The sequence below is a fragment of the Apium graveolens genome, chromosome 7 (genome assembly GCF_009905375.1).
Source record: "Apium graveolens cultivar Ventura chromosome 7, ASM990537v1, whole genome shotgun sequence".
Lineage (NCBI taxonomy): Eukaryota > Viridiplantae > Streptophyta > Magnoliopsida > Apiales > Apiaceae > Apium > Apium graveolens.
Genome location: NC_133653.1, coordinates 749,511 through 776,459, shown reverse-complemented (window position 1 = coordinate 776,459; position 26,949 = coordinate 749,511). Strand labels below are relative to the sequence as shown.

At 34.4% G+C, this 26,949-nt stretch overlaps 1 protein-coding gene and 1 long non-coding RNA gene across 3 annotated transcripts in view; one reads left to right on the top strand and one right to left on the bottom strand.

The window, feature by feature from the left end:
• LOC141671305 (uncharacterized) overlaps nucleotides 1–26,949 on the bottom strand; it is a 328,936-nt gene that overhangs the window by 239,247 nt on the left and 62,740 nt on the right. The gene's annotated exons all lie outside the window — the stretch shown is intronic.
• LOC141675297 (uncharacterized) lies at nucleotides 16,865–22,999 on the top strand. 2 transcript variants are annotated; one of them, XM_074482015.1, is made up of 6 exons: nucleotides 16,865–17,338; nucleotides 18,366–18,426; nucleotides 20,491–20,683; nucleotides 20,780–20,844; nucleotides 20,931–21,141; nucleotides 21,219–22,999. In XM_074482015.1, exons 2-6 carry the CDS (start codon nucleotides 18,377–18,379, stop codon nucleotides 21,390–21,392), a joined length of 693 nt encoding a protein of 230 aa, XP_074338116.1. In that variant the 5' UTR covers nucleotides 16,865–17,338; nucleotides 18,366–18,376; the 3' UTR covers nucleotides 21,393–22,999. The 2 variants fall into 2 exon arrangements, with proteins under 2 accessions (XP_074338116.1, XP_074338115.1); XM_074482014.1 differs by lacking the exon at nucleotides 16,865–17,338 and having other exon boundaries at nucleotides 17,354–18,426.

Below are 26,949 nucleotides of genomic sequence, written 5' to 3'. Positions count from 1 at the left end.
CTTATTTCCTCGACTTAATAAAACTGGTGCCCTAAGACTCTATTTATAAAGAGAGGCTTGAAAGGACTTGTTTTTCTTTTCGATGTGGTACATGGTATTTATAAGAAAAACTAAGAAATAGGTTTGTGCTACTCTCGATGTGGTACAAAACCACTTTTCATATTAAAAGGTAAAACTTTGGAACATCAGTTCTCATTCACCTTTTACTCATTTTGAGCGTGTTAATATGCATCGGAATCCCCTCGAAGATGAGAATACGTTCCAATAAATACACACCACTAACACATAATGTGTCTCACTCATATAGAGTCTCAAAATGATTCACAACTTAGTCTAAAATACTAAGTTTGTCCAACAATCCCCCACAAATGAGATTGATGGTCCAGTAGCACGCACCACATAGACAGACATACGTGGAGCTTGACTTGGTGATAGTTCTGGCGGTCAGATATAGCATACGATAGGTAGAGAATGCTCCTTGAACCTTCGCTCAAATAAGTATATCGACTTTACTGGTAGACAGTTGACGCGATGTTCTTGAACTGTTCGACCGTTTGTGTAAACGATGACATACTCATCACTATATCTTTCCTGACTCATTCAGTTCTCATGATTATGTCCATTTTGGCCCTGGAACATCGTCCTGGTTCTGCAAGAGTTTCTAAAGAATTGTGCCTCGCAATTCTCCTTTGAAGCGGCCATACTTCTCTCTGACATAGGTGATCTTTATCTTATAGAGTAACCCGCGTTTACTCAACCGAATATTATGTATTCAAACTTGAAATCCTTGTATTCGTCAAAGATCATTAAAAGCATAAAACTTAACCTCGTACCTTACGGGTCTCACTGTTTCATCATCATAAAAATAGGCCAGGGGTTACCCCCACAGTGATTTGGTCATCATGATTTAGTTGTCCCGTTGAACCAAGTTCTTGGGATCTCCAGTCAGTAAGGTTGGGTGTCCATCATGACGCCGTTAAGCAATAGGCAAGGCTCATTCCTCTCGATGATTTGACAACTATCTCTCGGTCTAACTAGATTCCCTTGGCTTAAACAGATTCGCTCAGTTTAACCATCTGGTTAGTGGATCCAAACATTATCATTTGACTTTACATAGTCAATCATGATAATTCTCGTTGAGAATAGTTGTTTAATGGTATTATGTCCTCATCATAGATGTGAGACATACCATTTCATACACAATAATGTGATCTCCCAATTTGCATATTGATTACACGATATATGCATATTGAAGACACATTTTCCTTGTCATTTAGGAATATCCTTACAAAGTGGCTACTCAGCCTTTTAACTGCATTTATTTTATGCACCAGACTCGTATTCCATCATGAATCGAGCTAAGTTTAGGATTTCCATGACACGAATGCTAAGTGTGAAATGTATTCTCGAATGACTTTTAAGTTCTTAAAGTCAAATATCTAATTTACATACTATATTCACATAGTGCAATTAGATATCTTTCGTATTGCAGTCCAAGCTCACGAGCATATATCATACACCTTAAATCTCATTGCAATCACTTCCAAGTGACCAATTTCCATTGTACTCGTGCATCTACCCAGTTTACCAACTGTGTAGCCTATGTCTAATTTTGTACAATTTTAAAAAGTACAACAGACTTGCAATCCTTCTTGAGAGATCCTTGTTCATCAACGCTTGGATAAATATAAATCCATTCCAGCTATGACAACTTTAGCTTCGTTGATCTCTTCAAAATTCACATCACCAACATGTGACATGTATCGTCTAAAACTTTTAAAGTCACGAAGATTGTAATCTTCAAATCAAAACTTTTCAATCTCATCAAGGTTTTCAAAAATGATCCTCTTGTCATTACTTCTCATAATGATCAGATCACTCACATGCAATCAATTATGACTTGCATATCATGTGTAAATAACACATGCACACTTGTCAATTCTCTGATTTTGAATCAGTTTGACATCTCATATTGACATATTTCACATTTATGAAATAACTTTACTAGTTATTACTTAAGGCTTCACTTGATATTGATATTACCAGCTTTTAGCGTCCCAAAAACCAGCAATTTCAGTTTGCATCATTACCGAGTTTAAGCGTCCTTAAACTGGCAATCCTTATTCACATAGCAACCAATTTTGAGCGTCCTCAAAATGGCAACCATGTCATTTATTTGAAGCCATTGCTTATCATAGCAATATCAAATTTAATATGCCATTATTTCGTGTCAATGTTGTTTCACTCAACATGATCACCGAAAATACAGATTTTCACTTGTTATTACTAGTTATTACTTAAGGCTTCACTTGTTATTTATATTACCAGCTTTTAGCTTCCCAAAAACCAGCAATTTCAGTTTGCATCATTACCGAGTTTAAGCGTCCTTAAACTGGCAATCCTTATTCACATAGCAACCAATTTTGAGCGTCCTCAAAATGGCAACCATGTCATTTATTTGAAGCCATTGCTTATCATAGCAATATCAAATTTAATATGTCATTATTTCATGTCAATGTTGTTTCACTCAACATGATCACCGAAAATACAGATTTTCTACTCTTGCTTTATCTAGAGCAACCCTCGGGTTCACGTAAATAGATATTTCTCCAAATATCTATTTAGAAAGACCATCTCAATGTTCATTGATGCACTTTTAAATTTCACAATACGATAATTTTAGTATCATCTTAATGAACCTTATTCTCAAAACTCAAGAATATTTCATAAATTATATAAGGTCATCACTTTCGACTGTAATATTTTAGTATCAGTCTGACCTTATACTTCCTTCAGACCCAGATATATTTTCCTAACAAGATTCCGTCAATAAGAACCACTCTCTCTATTTCTTAACATCCTTTCCCCCACAAAGGACATAGAGAGAACATGCACAATCCATTTTCTAGTACACGTGCTAGAAAATCTTAATTTATTGACTCTCAATAATAGTCAAATTTTCTCTTGATATATTCACTTATCAAGAAATTATACGAGAAGCGCATTGCTTCTATTAATTTACGAGTTCACCTTCAAGCAAATTATCAAGACATTCGGGACTAGCAATTATCCAAGTCTTTTGCTCTCTGCAGGTTCATCCTCACATTCATCCAATAACTCGTAAGTTCATTTAGATGACTTTTAATTACAGATCTACTAGGATCTACTAGCTTATCGCATAAGCATTCCTAAACTCTGTAATAGTATTCTTACGAATCTCAAAAATTAGATTCATATATCGGATATTATTAGACTCAACCATTGTCTATGTATCCATCCAAAATATCTCAATTGATTTTGGATCTCATGCTACCAATAGAGGTATTGATATCAAGTTTCGAGATACCCCCACATTTCAATTATTTTCAAGAATGTTTCATTACATTCCACTATTCATAGAAAATTCAATAATTTTGTATTTTAGATACCCCCACAATTTTAATATTTTACAGAATGTCAGAAAACATTCTAAAACTAATAGGAAATTTAATTATTTCCTTCGGTGGTATCATGTTTAAGGAACGATTAGTCTTTCGTAACTAATATCCTCAAATTCAGTGATAGTCTGAGCTGATCACAATCGTTTTGCATCTCTCTCAGAGCGCAACTCAAGCCTGCATCTACTCCATTTATTTAATGCGAGTAAGGTGCAACGACCTCATGAATATTCACGTTGCAAACTGAATTTGCCCGGTGATTATTCATCATCAAATTTATTCACTACCATCTTAATTATCTGTATTAAGTTGGATTTACCCTTGAGTTTATAGAGCACACATCTCTCTATTTAGCTTCAATATTGACTCGACTACGAGTACGAGTGATAAATGTTTTACTATCAAACCAGACAGTAAACACGTATCGTGTCACTACCTCTCATCTGAGCAGGTTTTACGTCATTCATTAAAACCTATAAGATTTTAATATCATGTTTAAATAACTTCCCGTGGTTCTTATCATTAAAAATTCAATTACCGAATTTCTATAAAATATTTACATGGTTCACACGAACCTACATTTCTGGCTCACCTACTGGTACAACCATAAAAGGCCCAAGGAAGAACATAAATCTTCAATAACCCCACATTCAGTGATCCTTGATCAACTGATGCGTTAGGGTTAACAACTTTTCGGATTCTCTCCGAAGTTCAGCATAACTACTGATATCAATATTTGCCGTATTAAGTATCATATGGATCACTATAATAGGCTCGTGTGTCACTGCCGCAGCAGACCGACACCAACACGTAAATTACTATTTAATTGGAGGAAAAATCCAACCAGAAAAATATAATTTATGTGCCGACCCATAACCTGTACTCCAGGCTCATTAGGTTTTTTAATGTGGAGAATCCTGAACAATTGTAAATCTGGTTCACTTCAGCTGCACAACTCGTCACATTATTTAACAACAAACATGTTACTGCATTCTATCCAGTATTACAAGTTTGTGATATAACTCCATTATTAAAGATTAAACAATAATAATTGATGCCTTATCATCACTCAACAATGATTAAAAAATTAATCACCAAATAATCAAGTTCCATCATGAAGGGTCACATTTATGTAGCCATATCATTTAATTGCATAGCAATATCATGTTATGAACTTGCAAACACGAATGTAAACTATAGCATATACGATTCTTGTATCAGTGTACTAATAATTCCGAAATCAATTCAGAATTAAGAAACTCTAGCTCATATATATTATCAATCACCATGTTAACAAAACATAATAAGCTATCCATTAATAGCGAAAACATGGACGAATTATAAATTTGGGTTTAATCTACCAATTTATAATAATCAACCCGAGAGAGATGTCGCCAAATATGTCCACTTGAATATAAGTTGATCATAAATCAGTAACCATTAAAGCATCAATAGCCTTATAAGAAACCAATTATCCAACAACTTTGTGCTTACTTTTGCCTCGTACCTGTTATGCTTAAACAAAGCACCACTTAAAATCAAATTTATATTAATTTCAAGCACATGGCAACAAGTGATCAAAGAAATTAACACACTAAATTTAATTTAATTAATGAGGCAAATAATAGCCACTCATATACCCATAAATAAATCCAATTTAAACAATCAAATTGACTTTTGCGTCTACTCACAAGAAAGTATGAAAATTAAAGGAAACTGCTTTAAGATTGTTATCAATCTTGTACGATAAAGACATTATTATATATATATATTGAATATATAACTAATTCACAAGAACATTGCTAATTCTTAAATCACATAAGCATATAAGAATTAACAATTAAATTAAGAGAAGAGTTTGAGAAAACAAATAGAGATTGGATTTAATCTCGAGTCCAGAAAACTGTCTCCTTAAAGCAGTTTCGCCCCGCACCATCCATGTTTAGCGACCTGCTTCCCAGGATAAAACGAGATACTAGTATAATCAATAGATCGAATATACTCTCAGAGAACTTGAACTGAGCCCGAGAACTATCACCGGAATATTGGAAAAATTTAAGACTAAAGAGACCGAGAATGAAAGAGATGACTCTTATTTCCTCGACTTAATAAAACTGGTGCCCTAAGACTCTATTTATAAAGAGAGGCTTGAAAGGACTTTTTTTTCTTTTCGATGTGGTACATGGTATTTATAAGAAAAACTAAGAAATAGGTTTGTGCTACTCTCGATGTGGTACAAAACCACTTTTCATATTAAAAGGTAAAACTTTGGAACATCAGTTCTCATTCACCTTTTACTCATTTTGAGCATGTTAATATGCATCGGAATCCCCTCGAAGAGGAGAATACGTTCCAATAAATACACACCACTAACACATAATGTGTCTCACTCATATAGAGTCTCAAAATGATTCACAACTTAGTCTAAAATACTAAGTTTGTCCAACATAACTTGGAAAAGATGAATTGAAAGAAACCAAGCTCTATTGCAGCTCTTTTCGAAGATTTAGCTCTTTTCTTAGACAGTGAAAGGGCCATTTTTGTGGGCTAAAGAAAACTCAAGTTCCTTCAATGCCGCTATTGAACATGAAGGCACGTCTTAGGAGGACTAAAATTGTCCCAAAAGTAGGCTGCACGTTGGCTTGTTAATTGCATTGAGACTTGTTTAATATGCATAATTATGGATTTAAACCATAAGCTTGCATGGCTAATTATAATATTATAATGATGCATACAATGTAGGATCTTGTTGTTGACTTCTCTATTAGAGAATGATTGACTAATGTACGGCTTATGTATAATCTTCCTGTGATAGCCACCGTTCTTTACAGCAACATGTACAAATTTTATTATTCTTGGTAGTAGTAGTAGTATTTATGATAAGTTACTTGAAGTACTATTGTTGTCTGTTTGATTTTCTGACATATTTCCGGCCAATGAATGGAAAATTGACAAATTCTACAAAATGAGGAAAAATGACTCTATTTTACATAGAATAATGAATATCCAAATAGAGATTGGTTATGCCAATAACTAGCAGATAGGTTTTGCTCTTTAAATAAAATTCAATAATAAGAGCTCGGAATTTTGTGTTTTGATTTAAGTTAAAGTACTTGAAATTTGTACATGTTACCATTATATAGCAAAAGTATGCATTTTCAAAATCTTGGGTCTTGCTATCAGTATGCACACATTGTGATGATGTTGGTACATGGAATTCTAATGCAGGTGCCCATACATTAGGTGTCACACATTGTGTGAACATTTTGAATCGTCTAGCCAGTGACACAAAGATGTCTCCAGATTTTAAGGCGTCACTGAGATTAAGTTGCCCATTTGGCTCCTTTACTCCGAATACTAGCTTTGTGCTAAATGATCCCACCACACTCATGTTCGATAACCTTGGAAAACACCTTGGGAGGGCGTGGTTCAATAGGGGCATTTGTTAGCCTCCAGGTCAGAAAACAACACCAGAAAGTTTTCCTTGTCTCAAATAAAATTCATTATGAAAACCAGATTTTTTATTTTGAGACAAAATCAAAATATCAAAGCCAATATCAAAGCCTCTTTAGCATATTCGAGAACGCCACTTGCATTACCTAATGTGGATGCAGAGCAAAAGAGTGTTGCTCAAGTTGCTGATGTGGCGGATGAAGAAGAAGAGGAGCAACTTTTTGTAGCATCTTGCTTTGCAACTAATCATTCAAGTGCGAAATAGTTGATTGACAGCGGTTGTACTAATCATATAACGTTTGATCGTGAGCTTTTTAAGGATTTGGACACTTCAGTGGCTTCCAAAGTGAGGATTGGGAATGGAGAATATATTGCAGTCAAGGGAAAAGGCAGAGTGGCAATTGAAAGTATTTCAGATGCAAATGGCAATGATGTCTTCAAAGTAAAAATGAAGGAGAAAAGCTTTGTACTTGATCCTTTGGAGGAAGAGGAGATTAATGGGGAGCAACCTGAGGATTATGTTGTGAAAGAAATAGAAGATCATGCATATTTACTTAAGAAAGCCTTATTTGGCCTCAAACAGGCCTCTAGAACATGGAATGGCAGAATTGAGGAGTATTTGATGTAAAAAAGAAGCCTAAATGAAACATTGTGTTTAAGGAACGTGTTACTAGATTCGAATATGGAAGAAGAAGGATGCACAAAAGAATCAGCCGACAATCAAGAAGAAATTAGTATCTCTCACAATCATATTCTTCATGTTGATATATTTAAGAAGGCTCAGATAAGAAGCAAGTTTGAGTTTCTTAGCGAGAAACTTGGAGTTTGCAGCAACCAAAGCAAGGAGGAGTGTTGAAATTTGCTTTAGCTGCTGCAAGAATGTGATGCTGGAATTTCAGATATTTATTTTATCTCTTAGTTATATAAATGTGTTAATAAATAAGTAATTTCATGTACCACCAAAATACTTTACTAGACCCTATGAATGTAAATATAAAGCATCATAGGCTTTCGGTAGACTTCTTTCATTTCCTAATTTGCTTGCGACAAGTCCTAGCATTAGTATGAGTTCCTCTAAGGCGGAACGCTCCCCTACCGATGTATTTTTACAAGTAAATGACATGACGTGCTTGTCCTTTGAACAAATGGATGTGGTCTGTACGATGTTTACCTGAGTCAAAAACGACCAACAACTTCTGCTCCTATGCTTTATTCATGGCAAGATCACGGACAAGATCGTGGACCCTGCAACTCAAAACTTGACTGTTCCATTACAAATCAATAACCTGCATCAAATTACGATTAAGTAACTTTGGCAAATATTGCAGCAAATCATGCTCATCCATGGTTGACAAATATTGTTCATGCTCAGGTACCATAAAAGACTTTACTATCCTCTTCAGAACATCTTTCATGTTAAATTTGTTGGAGACACAAACCTTAGCATGAGTGTCAAAATTTCTCAACTCGCTAGAATTGTACAACTTTGTGGCAAGTGAAGTCTTTCCCAAGCCCCCCATACCGTGAATTGAAATGAATTTGAGGGACATATCCTCGCTATTAAGTTCAGCCTTCAAAGTCTTAAAATCATCCTCAAAACCAACCACTTCCACCTGGTTATCAATTGACGGAATGTCCATTTCATTAGACGCCATATCTGTCAATACCGTACTCAATTCGCCTGAACTTGATCACAACAATCCTTCCCTTGAGTGACTCAATATCCTTTCCAATATCAGAAAGAATAACTTCTTTTTTGAACATGCAAAGACAGCCCCGAAAACGATCCCAGATACTTTGTTTTGGAGCTGCGGTTACTTGTTGGAGTGTGTTGAAATTGCTTAAGATAGTTACCGCGTCATTAGCAACATCTCTGACGTTGTTCACCCAGTTGCGGATTAGCTCCTCTTCATCTTTGAGCCACCTTGCACTATCTCTCACTCCTATCCGAATGTTAACTTCTTGTGCAATAAATTCACCAAGCTTTTCAATTGCAAAAGATACGATTGCATCAACCATTCTTCTTTATTAAGCTTTATGATCTGAAGACAAATGGCCGGAAAATTGTAAAAGACAACAATTAATGCATGTGCTTTATGAGACTAATTGTAATTAATCAATGAAATATGCTAGATAGAATACTTAATAAATAACTACAGCGGATGATGATTAATAAATGTGCTTTGATGATTTATTGCATTTTCTCTTTTCCTTCCCCTGTTTTGACAATCAGAACTTTCGGAGCGTGAACAAGATAATTTAAAATGATTAATTACATGAATGCAAATTATTAGTGAAATTAAGAACCTTGTGCCTCTCACTAGATTTGTATGTTTCAAAGCTAGTAGTAAATTATTGAAGTCCTCGGAGACTTGTCACAACTCTTTGGAGCAATTTAGAAGAAGAGGGACCATGACAGCAGCGTTTGTGGAATTTGTAGCTTAAACCCCTTTGCCATCACATGTTGTGAGGCTTCTTGAATTCGATCTCCATGATCGATGCACTTGCCAGATGCTCTTCCACCACCTTCACTGCAGATTTAAACTCTGAAAGCATATTTTTATTGTTATCAACAATGTTGCTAACAATAAGGATTTTGTTCTCTTGAACATTATAACCAGGAATATCTCGTGTGACAAGAGCCTTATCGTCCTTGATGTCAACAATAGGACTCCTCTCTCGTATGCTCACTTTGAGTTTATGATCATCAAAATTGTTCTCTTGAACAAGATAACTAGCAATCTCTTGCGTAACAAGAGTTGTGCTGTTTTTTATATCAACACTAGGAACACTTTGTCGGATGCTAACTTCAAGTTTATGATCATCAACAGAACTAGCATTAATGAGTGGAAGAGGGATATCAAAATTAGGTTGTGCACCAGAAGAAAGGCAATACAGACTGTTGAGCTTTCTCGACGATACGCATACATAGACAATGTGACCAGAGATAATGGTGGTGGTAGAAGACCAGAGGAAGATAAGAATCAAAAGAAGAGTGTTAATGGAACTGCAGAGAGTAACTTGGAAAGGATGAATTGACTGAAACCAAGTTCTTTTGTAGCTCTTTTCGAAGATTTAGATCTTTTCTTACACAGTAAAAGGGCAATTTTTGTTGGCTAAACAAAATTCAAGTTCCTTAAAGCTAATTTGCTCGGTTTTTAGGGAAGATATTCAAGACAAGAAGAGTGTCTTCAACATTTGAAAGTACGTCTTAGGAGGACTAAAATTGTCCTAAAAGTAGGCTGCACATTGGCATGTTAATGAACTAACCCAAAATGCCTTTCACGGTACTTCGCTGTCTTCAATACAAATTTAAAAGTAACATTAAGTATCCAATGCGAGTATCAGCTAGCTAATTCTTCACTGTTAATTCGAGTATTCGTCGCTAACAGTAAACCAAATAAACATAAGCAATTATCGGAATTGAGGTTTATGTAATTACTGGAATTTAATTAAACATAAGCAATTATCGGAATTGAGGTTTATGTAATTAGTGGAATTTCTGGTTTTTCCGAAAGAGTATAAGTGAAAAACCTCAACAATAGGAGGGTGAATGTGGAATGTGACTCTACCTTCATGGGAGTGTCACACGCCACGCCACGACACGACACGACAAGACTCGACTCGGGTCGAAGTGCGATTTAGGCGAATGTCTCGGCATCTCGCGTACGCGAGGCGACCTGAGCGAGTAATTTTACTGCTTGTTTAATTAAAATATTTACTGACTTATTATATTATTTTAATCTGAATATTAAATCTGTGTAACATGGAAATCAATATTTGCTGATCAGGAATTTCTAACTCTGATTTGCTGAAATAAATAATGATCAGGATTTGCTTAAGCTGACAGATTCTTATTTGCTAAGGCTGATAAATCTCGACGCGCCTGGATCAGGATTTGCTGAGTGTAAATACTGATGGGTTATCCTGTCTGTTACATTTCTGATTCTGATAATATTCAATTAAATGTTGTTTAAATCAGGATATTTATTTTATGATATGCAATCCTTTATGTGATATACGAGAAAGTTTTCCTGATATTAAACAAAATTCATTATAAAAACTAGATTTTTGATTTTGAAATAAAAAAATCTGCCTTAACATGTTCGAGAGCGCCCCTGGCATTACCTAATGCAGTCTTTGCAGCAGCCCTGAAAGTGATTTTGGCCTCATTAAAGAATTTTTACCCTTACCATGCTAAGGGTGAAATTTAAGGCTTATTACAAATTTATCCATTTGAAATCTGAAACCGCTGCTGCAAGTGAAAAAGTTATGTTTAAATCTCTTGCAAAGTTCGAAACTTTTTGGCACAATGGGAATGGCAAGTTTTTGCTTAAAAACTGCCAACTAACCATTGCAGAACTCAGCTTAGTATGTGAAATTTATGCAACTAGAGGTAAATCCAGTTTTTATCCTTATTTATACTAGTACCTTGCCCTTGCTAGGCACTAGAAAACAAATTCATTCATTTTTATTAATAAAATTATAAAATTTTAAGCAAATCATTAAGTAAATGTAATTTGAAGAGATATGTGAGTGTACATCTACAATAAAATGGATTGTACAGGTATTAAAAAGTAATAGAATATAATTAACATTTATGAACTTGATAATTTTTATTATCCAATAAATGTAACTGTTAATTCTTTGCCTTCTTGAGTATGGCCAGGAACATTTTTCCTCCTGAAAAAAAATTATATGACATGACAATTGAGTTATTTAAATTTAACACAAACATTATATATATATATTATCATATTATACGTATATTAATTCAATTACATTTTTCACAGATTTAGATGTCAATTTTTTAATCGCACTATCAAAAAATATAACTTTAATGACGGTGGTAGAGTCTGCAACATAAGCTGAAGTCTTAAATCTGTTCAAAAAATGATTGTAATGAGTTTTATTTATTTAATAAATAGCGGAAGAGTTTTAATTAATTTTTCTTGATAAAGTAATCATACATATTACCTTCTATGAAGATTGATACAATTGGCATGTAATTTCAAGTGTAACCGAGATATTCTTAAGTTGTATAACATTACAAATATATTTTTTATTTTTTTCAAAATTAGTAGAAGAATTTTAAGATTAATAATTAAAATTACATGCGGTAATCTTTAAAATGAGTAATAAAGAACCATCATGTCGTAAAATTGTTGTACTAAGCAAATTTGGAGATAATGAGTAATTTTATTAAGAAACTACTACATAGTGCAAAAATACTAAAGAAATAATCATAAAACCGAATCTAAGAAAAAAAGAAGAAAACTTGAAAGATATTGTTGGTGAACAATAGTGACATAATAATTTAAAATTCATGCAAGTTATAAAAGAATTTGACCAAAATTTGGTGCTACAATTCTATCAGTTCGTCTTCATGGGTAACTTTATGATGATAAAGTAACATTTTGAAATAAAGTTGATCATGTATGAAAGTAACTTTATGATGATAAAGTAACATTTTGAAATAAAGTTGATCATGTATGAAAGTTGGTTTTGAATTCTACTGTTTAATATCTTCACATGATTTTTTTAGGATAATCTTAAAATGATGATGGAGTGAGACTTGGACCATTCATTGATGGAGGTCCATTTGTGAAAGCCTATTATGTGGTGTTCTTCTCAAGTGCCGTTTCAAAGTAGTTTAAAATTTTTATAAGTGAAATTTTGTGCACATGTATATTTATATAAAAATCCTAGACTTATGAGAACTTTTAGTTTGAAATTTGAAATTTGAATTTTGAAATAATGTTAAGAGATATTCATGTCTCTATCCTAAAATATTAGTAATAATATTGTAAATGTAAATTATAAAAAGAATTTAATAGCTGCTTATATTTTTGAGATTATTATATTATAGTTTTTGGTATATTTTATTTTTAATGTTATATAGTTACAGATTTTAAATGTTAACTTCAAAATATGATGTTGCAAAATTTTATAATTTTGTAATTTTTCATAATATATAGTTACACATTTTAGATGTTAAGTTCAAAATATGAAATTGCAAAAATTTGTTAAGTATAAAAATCATTGAATATTAATAAAATATTTCAAATTGATTTTGTCGTAAACTCAAAGTTATTCAAAATTATTATATAATAAAAGCAATGGTTTTTGAATATTAAAATGTAAATTTTATATATTAGTTGTAAATTTTATATTATCTGAAATAAAACTTGATTACTTATCTTTTCTTTTTTAATTTATGAGATTATATCATATAAGCAATGATTTTTGTATATTAAAATTTAAATATTATATATTAGCTCTAAATTTTTTATGTTATGAACACTACAAGAAAACAAGGCTAAATACAACTGCACAAATACAACCGACATCAAATTCAACCGTTTTCGGTTGAAATTATGGGTGCAGCTAAATACAACCGCATGCGGTTGTATTTAAATACGGTCGTATTTACGCGGTCGAATTTAGGACTAATTACAACCGAATAAATACAACCATATTTATATACAACCGTGTACGGTTGAGTTTAGGCGTGCTCCTAAATTCAACCGCATTCGGTCGAATTTAGCCTTACTAATTACAACCGGATAAATACAACCGTATTTATATACAACCGTATACGGTTGAGTTTAGGTGTGCTCCTAAATTCAACCGCATTCGGTCGAATTTAGTCTTACTAATTACAACCGGATAAATACTACTGTATTTATATGCAACCGTATACGGTTGAGTTTTGGCGTGCTCCTAAATTCAACCGCATTCGGTCGAATTTAGCCTTACCAAAAAATGGAGGGAATTTTCCCGCCAACGAATTTCATACTAAATTCAACTGATTCGGTCGAATTATTTTTAAAAATGGCGGAAAATTTCTGGAAAAAAATATAGAATAAATTTACACGATATTTAAATTTTAGTTCTTGCAAAAGAAATTATTATAGTAGTTAGATATTTATCGTTCAATTAATAATTATAGTTTGAGTTTCAATTTATTTTGTATTTGTTTTAAATTATAATCCAACCATACGGATATGAAAATTGTCAAAAAAAAGTTTACGGAAAAATGTAAGTAATTTTAATATTTAAATTTTAACTTTTTTGACATCCGTACGGTTGGATCATTCATTAATATTTTTAAAAATATCGAAACATCAATATGGGATTAAACACTAGTTAGAAGTACTGGTCAAATTACTAGTTGATTGTTAAAAAAACCAAATATATTTATATTTTTCTAGATTTTTTATCATATCACTAAAATATATAGATCTTGACATCCGTACGGTTGGATCATTCATTAATATTTTTAAAAATATCGAAACATCAATATGGGATTAAACACCAGTTAGAAGTACTAGTCAAACTACTCTTTGACTATTAAAAAGGCAAACAAAATATATTTATTTTTTTCTAAAATTTTTGTCATATCACTAAAATATACAGATCTTCACATCCGTATGGTTGGATCATTCATTAATATTTTTAAAAATATCGAATCATCAATATGGGATTAAACACTAGTTAGAAGTACTTGTCAAATTACTAGTTTACTGTTAAAAAAGAAAACCAAATATATTTATTTTTTTCTAAATTTTTTGTGATATCACTAAAATATATAGATTTTGACATCCGTACGGTTGGATCATTTATTAATATTTTTAAAAATATCGAAACATCAATATGGGATTAAACACCAGTTAAAAGTACTGGTCAAACTACTCTTTGATTCTTAAAAAGGCAAACCAAATATATTTATTTTTTTCTAAATTTTTTGTCATATCACTAAAATATATAGATCTTTACATCCGTATGGTTGGATCATTCATTAATAACCGTTTCTTCTTACCGGTGTTTAATCCCATAATAATGTTTCAATTTTTAAAAAAAATTATTTTGAATGATTTAACCGTACAGCTCTGGATATTTATATATTTTAGTGATATGATAAATATTTTAGAAAAAAGTGTACGCAAAAGATTAACTAATTTAAATATTTATATCTTAATTATTTTACAAAATTAAATTTAGGGTTTGAGATTTTAACCCTAGAATATTCCACCTATTTGGAATTGATAATGAACGATCACACCGTACCGATGTTAAAATAGTTAAAAAAGAGTTATATACAAAATTTTAAGAATTTTTAATCACTAAATTTTAATAATTTTAACAAATAAGGTATAATTTTCTCCTCCCATTAGAAAATTTAATTATCATAACAAAAATATTTAAATTGACACTCCAAAATTAATGACATGTCACTGATCCGTGTGAATAAGATCCAACGTACCAAATTTAACTATAAATCTTAATCCAACGGTCAACTTCAAATTACTAGTCAAAACAATAAAAAACTATAAAATAAATGAACTTCAGATCCAACTTAATCTCACCCCTCTTCCCTGTTTCCCCCACCCACCCCCCTTCGTTCACCGCACAAAGCTTAATATGGTAGAACAATATTCCAAACCACATGTTCTTTCTACCTGTAGTCCTAACCATATTTTACTACAAACCCGTAACCCTCATTTAAATCTCTCTCTCTCTCTCTCTCTCTCTCTCTCCGCCGTCGGCCGGAAAATAACCTCTCTCGCCGGCGATGAAATTGCGGCGCAATCTCTCCGTTTCTCTCTAATGATACATAAATTACGGAGGAATCTCCCTTACTATTCAGCCAGTTAATTTGCTTTCTGGAATTGTCGAAAGAATCATGCTTTCCATCTAAGAAAGCAGATTGAATAACCGGACCAACCGCTAGCAAAGTAAGTTTGTCGATGGATTGGAGAGCATCATGCTCCAAATCCTGGAAAGAGTTGATAAGCACTTTGGGCATGGGATCGGAACTCAAGGCATCCGTATGTTGTTTTAGGAATGCAAGTGCTTTGGTATAAACATCCCGTGACGAGGGTAAAGCACAACAGGGTACTCTGCCATGCCGAGGCTGCTAAACTATACCATGAGCATTTTCAGGCTCATTAATTTAGAACTAAGCAGAATCCTAAGAAGTTTACGGGTCCAATTATGGTAAAGGGGTGATTAATTTAGAATTATTTGTCATGTTCAGTATCTCTCGAAAATGGGATTTAGTTGAGTTTAGGGTTGCCGGAAACTGGACGAATTCTAGGAAGCTTGCCGGAATCTGGATATTTTCCGGTTTCCGGCAATTTTTTTTTGAAACATCTGTGCATAAATTCAATCATATTCGGTAGAATTTAGAATCCTATTTTCGACCATATACGGTTGAATTGAATAATTGGGCGGGCATTTTGAATTTTGTCATAAAATTTAAATGTTTGGGCGGGATATTTGAATTTTATCCGAAAATTAAATTTGACCGTAAGCGGTTGTATTTACCCGGTCGTATTTAAGCGGTTGTATTTACCCGGTCGTATTTAGTCGGTCATATTTAGTACTAAATACAACCGGTTTACTAAATATCACTCGAGCGAATACAACCAGTCCAAAAACCGGTCGTATTTAGCTAAATACTACCAAAAACGGTCGAATTTAGCTAAATACAACCGATTTTAAACCGGTTGTATTTAGCCGTTTTTCTTGTAGTGGAAATAAAACTTGATTAATTACCTTAATTTTTTTAATTTAAACTGATAATTTAATAGCATAAACTCAACCTTTATATGAGAGAATTTTTAAAATATTAACTTCAAAATATGAAGTTGCAAAATGTTTTTTGGTATAAAAATAGTTGAAAATAATAATAGTTTAGACTACTTTAGTAGTATATCGAGTGCTCCACATTTACTGACTTCTCATTGGCTGGAATTTTTTGCCTTTTGATTAGCTTAAGAAACTCAAAATTGATTTTTTAAATGTTAACTTCAAAATATGAAGTTGCAAATTATTTTTTGGTATAAAAATCATTGAAAATAATAAAATAGTTTAGACCGGTTTAGTAGTAGATTAAGATGACCTGATTACTTAAAGTTAAACCTGAGTGCTCCACATTTATTGCATTTTGATTGGGTGGAATTTTCTGTCTTCCGGCTACAAAAACTCAACTTTTATATGGAAGGATTACTTTGAGAAAGAAGTACAACTTGCATTTTAGTAGCATTTTTAGTCCACATAAGAAAGTTCTGCAATGGATTGATGATACGAAGAATTTTACCAATTTATAAACAAGAAAATAATTATACGACATCCGTCGAGATTATTCCTTAATCGAAATTATAAATAGCGAAAAAGTATTTCGTAAAAAGTTAGATATAAAAAAAGTAACCCCATTTGTCTAAGAAGACAATTGTGAAGAAGATGAAGCTGCAAATCTATATCAACCGCCTTTCTCAACCTTGTCGTGCTATTATAATCTATTATAATCTATTATTGTTTGTGTGCTCTTATGTTTTTAATCTTTGTTTCTTGAATTTTCTTGATTAGGCTTCATGGGATTCAATTTGAAGAGATTAATGTTTCTGTTGCCAAGGGTCAGCAGTTTACTCTTGAATATAAAGGTTCTTTCTTTTTAGAATTGTTATTGTTTTTTGCTTTATATTTGGTATTGTGTAGGAGGTTTTATATTTTGTTTAAAATGATTGTCTTGAGTTGAAATGAATTTTGAAGAGTTTCGTCTAATTATCATGTATTATAGTAGTCTAGTACTATGTATTGAGGAGCTAATAGTTTTGAGATTGGGGAAGAAGAGTCACTTTTAGTATGTTAGCTTGAACATGGAAGAATTTTTGTTCTTGAGAAATTGTAATTAAAGAAGATTCATTGCCCACTAAGCTACAATATCATGGACCAAGACGATTGATTGATTTTTCATTGTTTCTGGCTCCTAGTATTTGACAGAATGTGGGATTGTATGGCAAGAGCTTTTGCACGACCATTTGCCCAATAATATAAACAAGATACATGTTTTAAGGCTTAGCATCAGGTGATTGTCATTGTGCATTATTCGGTGTTGCGGTAAAAATACCCAACCTGCGGGTTGTGTTGAGAGCTAATGATAGACCCAGTAATATCAACATGTCTTGATTCTTGTGTTCGTATCTTGAGAATTTGATATCCCTCAAAAATTCAATTTTTAGACATATTTGGACACTTAAGCTAACTATTGCCCCGACTCCTAGATATCCTCAAGTCCTAAATGAGCCCTTTGAATGAGGAAAGTTGCTAACATCTGAGCAGGATATACATGTTAATCTCTTATCCTAAAATTATAAGGTTTTGGGAGAGTTAGCAACTTAACATGTATAATATTACATAACTGGTGTATTTAAGTGTTCACATGACTTGATATTCATTTTTTAGGTAGATCACTAGATCAGAGAACCCCTAGTATTTGGAGTGTTAGCATTATCTTACAACACAAATACTAATATAATTCACAGTCTTCAGTCAGTTTATGTTTAATGTAATTGCTTGCAGACTCGTAGAGTGTGTTTTGGTACCTGTGTGTGTGCGCGCTATATTACTCTTAAACACATAGTGTAATTAGAAAGTTGACGTTATCATCTTTCAAAATGCTGCTTTCAGTAATAAATCCTATGGGAAAATTGCCAGCAATTGTTCATGGAAGTTACAAGCTCTTTGAGAGGTACTCCAAGTAACTCAACTTGTTTTACCTTGTTTTCATATGTTTCTCATTAACTCAACTTTTCACATCTAATGTGTTTGATTGTTTAGTAGATAAGAGATTTCTAATTTCCTTGTATCAAAATTCATCTACCTAATGTGAAAAAAGCTGTTACTTTTTGGTCCACTGGGGGCAGTATCCCTCATGCCTATGCGGCTATGCCCCTTGACTCCTTGTGCATGCCGTTATAATTATCAGTAATATCAAGACTTGATCTATACATTTTCTGGGTCATAAGTATAACTTCTGTGAAGTTTTATGCTTCTATAAGTCCTAGTTTGAACAGGCTCGGCATGAATTAGCTAATTTTGCTTAGAAGAGTATTGACATGAATGGTAAAATGTCTAACTCAACTCTTTCCTATCTGACCTAATTCTGACTCTTTGCAACTCACTACAAGGTATCCATCTGATATACAGAAAAGAGCAAAGATCCATACAAGAAACTTCTGCAATGGATTGAGGATACCAGGAATGCAACTAATCCATATTTCGACGAATTACATTCATTTATCTTGGAACTCAAAGCCGTGCTGACAGTAGACAGCTCAGTAGTTGTAAACGAAGTGACTAAGCAGAGTCATGCAGTGCTATCCAAGTTGTAGGGACGAAACACCTGTAATGTGGTCTGTGAATCTCTTTGTTTAGAGCTCAGTTTTACCAATTATTGCAAAGGAATGAAATAAACAGTCAAGTGTAGTAGTATGCAAGAACAGATGCTCCTGTTCCGAATGAAACTTGGGGTTTGATTTTTACAAATTCATTAGAATTATGACCCTTATTCTCACAATTTGGGGAGAAAAGACCCAAAATCTCACTGATGTTATAAAATGGTCTTTTATATCACTCACAAATGTGATATTTAGTTGCGTTTATAATATATACAGAACGTTAGAGCTAGCTCAGTGGTTAGCTTAGGTGGTACATTTTGGAGCTCTGTGTCCTGAGCGACGGAGGTTTGAATCCCCTGGATAGCAAATCAGTTTTTTGAACTAATACTAATGCAAAGTAACAATGTGTTGGCTTTGCACAAATGCATCAAAAGAATGCGTTTCATAATTAACACAATATTAAAGTGCGTTTTTTGATTTAATTCAAAAAATAATAAAGTTAATTATCACCATTGAACGCAAGAAATAGTTGCGTTTTTGTGCTGGATAGGAAACACAAAAAAATATTACATTTTTGAGTGATATAAAGGGCCTTTTTATAGCGCCTATAAGATTTTGGGCCTTTTTTCTCAAATTGTGATATTAAGGTTCATTACCCAGCAGAGCAATCATATATACTCTTTTATGACACCAGGTCCAGCCTATTTTTTATTCTGATCTTCTATGTTAATAAACCTCAGATCTTCCATCTGGACCCCTGCTCTGTTTTCATGCTTTAATACTTGCAAGTCTGTGCGCGCCAGCGTGTTTTATCTGGTTACGGATTAAATTTTCGTATTTGTGTTTATGTGCATTTCGAATTAATGTAATCTTGAGTTTGTTGTTATTATTGTTGATATGATATTCTTTGTTCACTTGTTTCCTATTAGCCTCTGGACTTTGATAAATTTTTCTTTAGTTTTTTTTTACGAGTTTCTCTATTTTTCGTTTACTGATTATTCATTTATTCATTGTTTTAGATATCAATGGGAGTTTGCAAAAAAGTTTAAATTTTATAATTCTAGTTTAGGATTTACGAACATATATAGGCTGATAATGTACAACGAAATGATCTCGTTGCAAATTTAAACAATGTATATAGTATAAATTACCGTCCGAAAATGTATATATGGTGTAATGAAAGATATAAGATGAAGTAGTTCGAATTTTGACTCAACTGTTGATAAAAATGTTTCCTTTTGTGCCTTAAATGTTTACTATCTTAAAGATTCTTGTGGAAATAATGTTGCGGATCTTGAAAGATATTACATATTTATGTTTTTGACTCGGTAGAACTACTTTAAACTATATCTATAAAGATTAGATTGCTTAGAATGTAAACCTGAAAGATTGAAAAGCTGTTAATGCATTTTAAGGGCTGAAATAAATATAAAGCCATGGGAAATGATACTGAAAGAAATGAAAGAAGGGAACATTAAGGTCAAATGGATGGACAGGGAGCCATATGCTTATTGGAAAGGAAACCCTTTTGTCGTAGACAACAGAAAAGACCTGCTCAAGTGCAATGTTTCTGAAGAACATGACTGGAATGCTCGCCTTTTCGTTCAGGTAAAATGATGATTTTATTAGGCCAGTGAGTAAACAATATCATTTGTTCAAATCAATCTGTTGAAGGTAATCGAGTCATTTTTTGTTTTTTTCCAGGACTGGATTCGCGAAGGGCAACAGGGATTTCAACAGTCAAATGTTGCAAATCAATGCACTTATAGGTATGTCAATTGTACCTAAGTATCATATTATAGTCTCTGTTTTCATTCTTGTTTCTTACAAATTCAGACACATGATCAATGTGTAGGTACAAGATTTATATTGAAGGATATGCTTGGTCAGTTAGTGAAAAGTACATATTAGCCTGTGATTCAGTTACTCTGTTAGTGAAACCAGATTACTATGACTTCTTCGTGAGAAGCCTAAAGCCCTTGGAACATTACTGGCCAATCAACAACGATGACAAATGCAGATCAATAGAATATGCAGTAGAATGGGGAAATCTCAATACAGAGAAGGTATTTTACTCCTCCTTCAGATATCATTCTCATCATAAAAGTTGCTTTTGTATCCTCTAATATACTCGCAAATTCAGGCACAGGAAATCGGAAAGGCTGCTAGCACCTTCATCCAAGATGAGCTAAAGATGGATTATGTTTATGACTACATGTTTCATTTGCAACTGTCCACAATAAGACACCACTCTGGTTGTTCTGAAGACGAATTATTCAAAGCATCTTACAGGGACACCATATACGTCAGCGAATAAGAAAAGTCTAATATCTACTGCAATCGATGTTAAAATCATCTCTGAACCACTACTCATATGTCTGTGTACTATATAAATTAAGTTTATGATGGCCTAACAGAACATACAAATCTTTACAATCTTCAGCTTTCTGGAGTCACTTAAAAAGATTAATATTATTCTAGTTGCTCCTGGGAAGAATGGTTGATGCAATCGTATCTTTTACAATCGGAAAGCTTGGTGAATTTATTGCACAAGAAGTTAACATTCTACTAGAAGTGAAAGATAATTTAAGGTGGCTCAAAGATGAATTGCGATACCTTCAGTCTTCCATAAGATCTGCAGAATCAAGGCTGGAAGAGGAGCAAATCCGCAACTGGGTGGAGGACGTTAGAGATGTCGCCAATGATGCGATAAAAATCCTGAGCGAATTTAGTGCTAACCAATAAGAAGTTGCAGCTCCGAAACAAGGTATCTTGGATTGTGTTCGGGCCTGTTTCTGCATGATCAGAGAAGAAGTTACGCTTTCTGATATCGGCAAGGAGATAGATTCACTCAAGAGAAGGATTGAAGTGATCAAGAATAGGCGAAATGAGTACCGTATTGACAACATCTTAGCCACTCCAAACAAGCAGCAGAAAGAGAGAACATTGTTGAGAATAACCGCCATTAATAACCAGGTGGAAGTGGTTGGTTTCGAGGATGATTTTAAGACTTTGAAGGCTGAACTTAATAGTAAGGATCCCTTCCTTAAAGTTATTTCAATTCACGGAATGGGGGGCTTGGGCAAGACTTCACTTGCCACCAAGTTGTACAACTCTAGCGAGTTGACAAATTTTGACACTCGTGCTAAGGTTTGTGTGTCCAACGAATATGACATAAAAGATGTTGTGAAGAGAATAGCGAAGTCCTTTATGGGAGCTGAGTACGAACAAAAGTTGTCAACCATGGACGAGTATGATTTGCTGCAGCACCTGTCAGAGTTACTTTTCCAAACCAGAAAAACGGTAGTAGAATCATCATGACCACCCGCAACAAAAAAGTTGCAGAGATGGCAGATGGCAAATGTTTTGTCCATCAACTCCGTTTTCTAACCCAAGATGAGAGCTGGGAATTGTTCTGTAAGAGAGCAGAACCAACAACCCCAAATTTGAAGAAATTAGGAACGGAGATGGTTGGTAAATGTCGTGGTTTACCACTTGCAATCGTGGTACTGAGCGGCCTCTTATCACACAACATGAGCTATGATTATTGGTCAAAGGTGAAGGAGCATATATGGAGACCCTTGAAGGATCATGACTTGTCCCCCCAGATTGGAGAAATACTTGTTAGAATTCAAACCCTTCCAGAAGTTTATTTTTATCTATGTAACAGTGTGTAATAAATTACAACTAGTATGAATAGTAGATAATAAAGCAGCTATACACTCAGAAATAAAGCTCCTGAAAATATGGTAGGCAATAGTGGCAGTTTTCATGCATGCACTAATAATGAAGCAGAAAAAATTCCAGGTCTTATGTGACATTAAATAGAAGCAGCTATGTGTGTATTTGAACCAGCTAGTAGAACCTTATCATCTCCTCAATATATGGTGGCTGGATGTGAAAAACTAGATGCTTATAAAGAAAAAGATTGCAACAGCTGTTGGGTGTAAGGGTCAAGCTTTGAATCCTACTAATAAGGTAGGCTGTATAGAAAATAGATAGTAAGCTTATGTAAGCATTGATGTATGTGGTTATTTGAGCCTATAAATAAGGCCACCCAGCTGCATGTAATGTTGTACACCAAGAGTGAAATTTACAGAGAAAGAAAAGAGCAGAAGCTCTTGTGAGAGAAAAAAAAAGCTGCAGTGTGTGTAAGCACTTATATGTATAAGTTGTATTTTTATTATTAAGAAATAAAAGTAATCTCCTATTATTATGCTGGTGTATTTATATTATTGAAATTTTCGATATAAAGCACATCTACGTTTTCAACAAGTGGTATCCGAGCCAAGGTCACGTTTCTGAAAAATGGCGAGCATGATACAACCGCAAATTCCAAAGTTGATGGCGACAAATTACGGGAACTGGAGCATACAAATGAAGGTGTTACTCGGTTCCTACGACAATTGAGATATTGTTGAAAGCGGGTATGACGAGCCCACATATACAGCCGCCGAAACAGCCCTTTCAAATGCGGAGAAGATGATTTTGAAAGAGACCCGGAAAAAAGATAAAAAGGCGTTATATACAATTATTCAAGGAGTTTACGAATCAACCTTTGAAAAAATTTCAAATGCAAAAACGGCGAAAGACGCGTGGGAGATTCTGCAGAAATCATTCCAGGGTGTCGAGAAAGTCAAAAATATTGGTGAATTTGTTACGCGTTTGAAAATGGTGACAAATGAGATGAAAAGAAATGGGGAAAGTCTCGATGATGTTCGGGTCATGGAAAAGTTGCTCCGTTCATTAACAAGAAAATTTGATTATGTTGTTACTTCTATCGAAGAGTCAAAAGACTTGTCCACAATTTCCATTGATGAGCTGGTTGGTTCACTTCAAGCCCACGAGCAGCGAATGAACCAGTATGATGATGTAAGCCATTTGAAAAAGGCGTTGCAAAGTAAGGTGTCCATTGGTGACAGTTCTGGCAGTAGCAGAGGTGGCTTTAGAGGTGGCTACCATGGTGGACGAGGACGAGGAAGGCAGTCCTTCAATAGATGCCAGAATGCTGAAGTGTATCAGCCATCTGGTCGTGGTCAAAATTTCAAAGGCCGAGGACGAGGCGGATATCAACAACGAGGTGATAAGTCTCAATATCAGTGCTGTAACTGTAATAAATATGGCCATTTCAGTTACGAGTGTAGATCACCAAAGGTGGAAGAAATAAGTCATTTTGCAGCAACAAAAGAAGACAAAGATGTTGGCACTGCTATGTTCCTCACTTACAAAGGAGACGAGGAAAGCAAGAAGAATGTTTGGTATCTTGACTCAGGGGCCAGTAATCACATGATTGGTCACAAGGAATTATTCACGGAGATAGACGACACCATCAGCGGAGAAGTTACTTTTGGTGACTCGTCAAAGATTCCGGTGAAAGGAAAAGGTACCGTCACAATCATGTCAAAGAAAGGTGAAAAGAAATATATAAATGATATTTATTATATTCCTGCATTGAAAAATAATATTATCAGTCTTGGCCAGCTTGTGGAGAAAGGATATAATATACAAATGCAGGACAATTCCCTCATTATCAGAAATCAAGCTCGGGAATTGATTGCAAATATTGAGATGCCAAAAAATCGTTTGTTTACGCTTGATATGCAAACAAATGTGCAGAAGTGCTTAAAGTCGGTCATTAAAAATGACTCGTGGTTGTGGCATTTGATATATGGTCATCTTGGATTTTCTGGCCTGAAATTATTGTCAAAGACAAAAATGGTGGACGGTTTGCCGGAAATCAACGAACCAGAAAATTTATGTGAAGCATGTGTAAAGGGGAAGCAACATCGACAAAGTTTTCCCGTTGGAAAATCTTGGAGAGCCAGGAGGCCATTGGAGATTGTTCACACAGATATTGTTGGTCCATTTGATATCTCATCACTTGGAGGTAATAGGTATTACCTAACTTTTATTGATGATTTTAGCAGGAAAAGTTGGGTGTATATCATCAAAGAAAAGTCGGAGGCTCTTGATAAATTCAAGGAGTTCAAAGTACTGGCAGAAAAGCAAAGTGGTCATTATTTGAAGGTACTTAGATCAGACAGAGGAGGCGAATATACTTCTAATCTGTTTAGAAGCTTTTATAGAGCACATGGAATCAATCATCAGTTGATAACGGCCTATACTCCTCAACATAATGGCGTTGCAGAAAGAAAGAATCGCACTATTCATGACATGGCAAGGAGCATGGTGAAAGCAAAGCACTTGCTGAGAACCTTTTGGGCCGAAGCCGTTTTATGTGCAGTTTATTTGTTGAATCGCTGTCCAACAAAAAGTGTCAGAAACAAAACTCCAAATGAAGCATGGAGCGGAAGCAAACCATCAGTTGGACATCTCAGAATTTTTGGGTGTATCTCTTATGCCCACATTCCCGATCAAAAAAGGAAGAAGTTGGATGATAAAGGCGAGAAATACATCTTTACCGGATATGACAAAAAGAGCAAGGCGTACAGACTCTATAATCTCATAACGAAGAAATTAATCATTTCTCGAGATGTTGAGTTTGATGAATCTGATTACTGGAGATGGAGCGAGGATGAAAGAAAAGTTGTTGGTTTATTTTTCAATGGTGATGACGATGACGGTGATAACCAGAACATTGAAGATGACGATGATCAAACTCCTCCACCGAGTCCAAATCAACAAACACCTAGATCGACACCATCCACGGGAGGAAGCAGCAGTTCAGGGGAAGCACCGAGAAAGATGCGGAGTCTGGATAATATTTATGAAGCAACAAGTCCGATACAAACAACCTTTGATTATTCTCTATTTTGTTTAATGGCTGAATGTGATCCAGTTATATTTGAAGAAGCTTCTGAAGAAAGCAAATGGAACAAAGCCATGGATGAAGAAATTGGCGCAATCAAGAAGAATGATACTTGGGAGCTCACAGATCTTCCAGAAGGACACAAAGCAATTGGTGTCAAATGGGTCTATAAGACCAAGACGAATCAGGATGGAGAAGTGGAAAAATACAAGGCGAGGCTAGTGGCTAAAGGCTACAAGCAGCAATATGGCATTGACTATGATGAGGTGTTTGCTCCAGTTGCACGAGTTGACACCATCAGACTTCTTACAGCAATTGCCGCTCAAAATCAATGGAAGATTTTTCAGATGGACGTGAAGTCAACATTCCTTAACGGTTATCTTGAAGAAGAAGTTTATATTGAGCAGCCTCCCGGATATGTTCAGAAAGGCCGGGAAAACAAATTCTACAGACTGAAGAAAGCTTTATATGGTTTGAAGCAAGCTCCGCGAGCATGGAACACAAGGGTTGATGAATACTTTCAGAAAAATGGTTTTGTGAAGAGTCCATACGAGCATGCCCTCTATACAAAGACAAATTCAGGGGGAGATATTATTATCGTGTGCTTGTACGTGGATGACATGATCTTTACAGGAAATAACCCTGGTATGTTTGATGATTTTAAGAAAGTTATGACTAACGAATTTGAGATGACAGATATTGGTCAAATGTCATACTTTCTTGGAGTTGAGGTGAAGCAAAACAAAGACGGGATTTTTATGTCTTAGAAAAAATATGCGGAGCAGATTTTAAAGAAGTTCATAATGGAGGAATGCATGCCAGTAAGCACGCCAGCAGAACCGAGCAAGATCACTTCATGGCAGCTAAAAGAATCTTGAGGTACATAAAAGGTACACTTGATCATGGTCTGTTTTACACGCATTCTCAAAATTCAAAATTAGTTGGCTATTCAGATAGTGATTATGGTGGTGATTTGGATGACGGGAAAAGCACTTCGGGATATGCTTTTCATATTGGTTCTGCAATATTCTCGTGGTCATCAAAGAAGCAGCCAACAGTGGCACTATCAACATGTGAAGCAGAATACATCGCAGCAGCAACGTGT

What these genes read in the sequence shown, in the direction of transcription:
- LOC141675297 (XM_074482014.1), top strand. Translation starts at nt 18,353, where the DNA reads ATGCTGCTTTCAGTAATAAATCCTATGGGAAAATTGCCAGCAATTGTT. An exon ending in GCAAATCAATGCACTTATAG is followed by an intron (nt 20,845 to 20,930) that starts GTATGTCAATTG and finishes ATCAATGTGTAG; the next exon opens with GTACAAGATTTATATTGAAG. An exon ending in GAAATCTCAATACAGAGAAG is followed by an intron (nt 21,142 to 21,218) that starts GTATTTTACTCC and finishes TCGCAAATTCAG; the next exon opens with GCACAGGAAATCGGAAAGGC.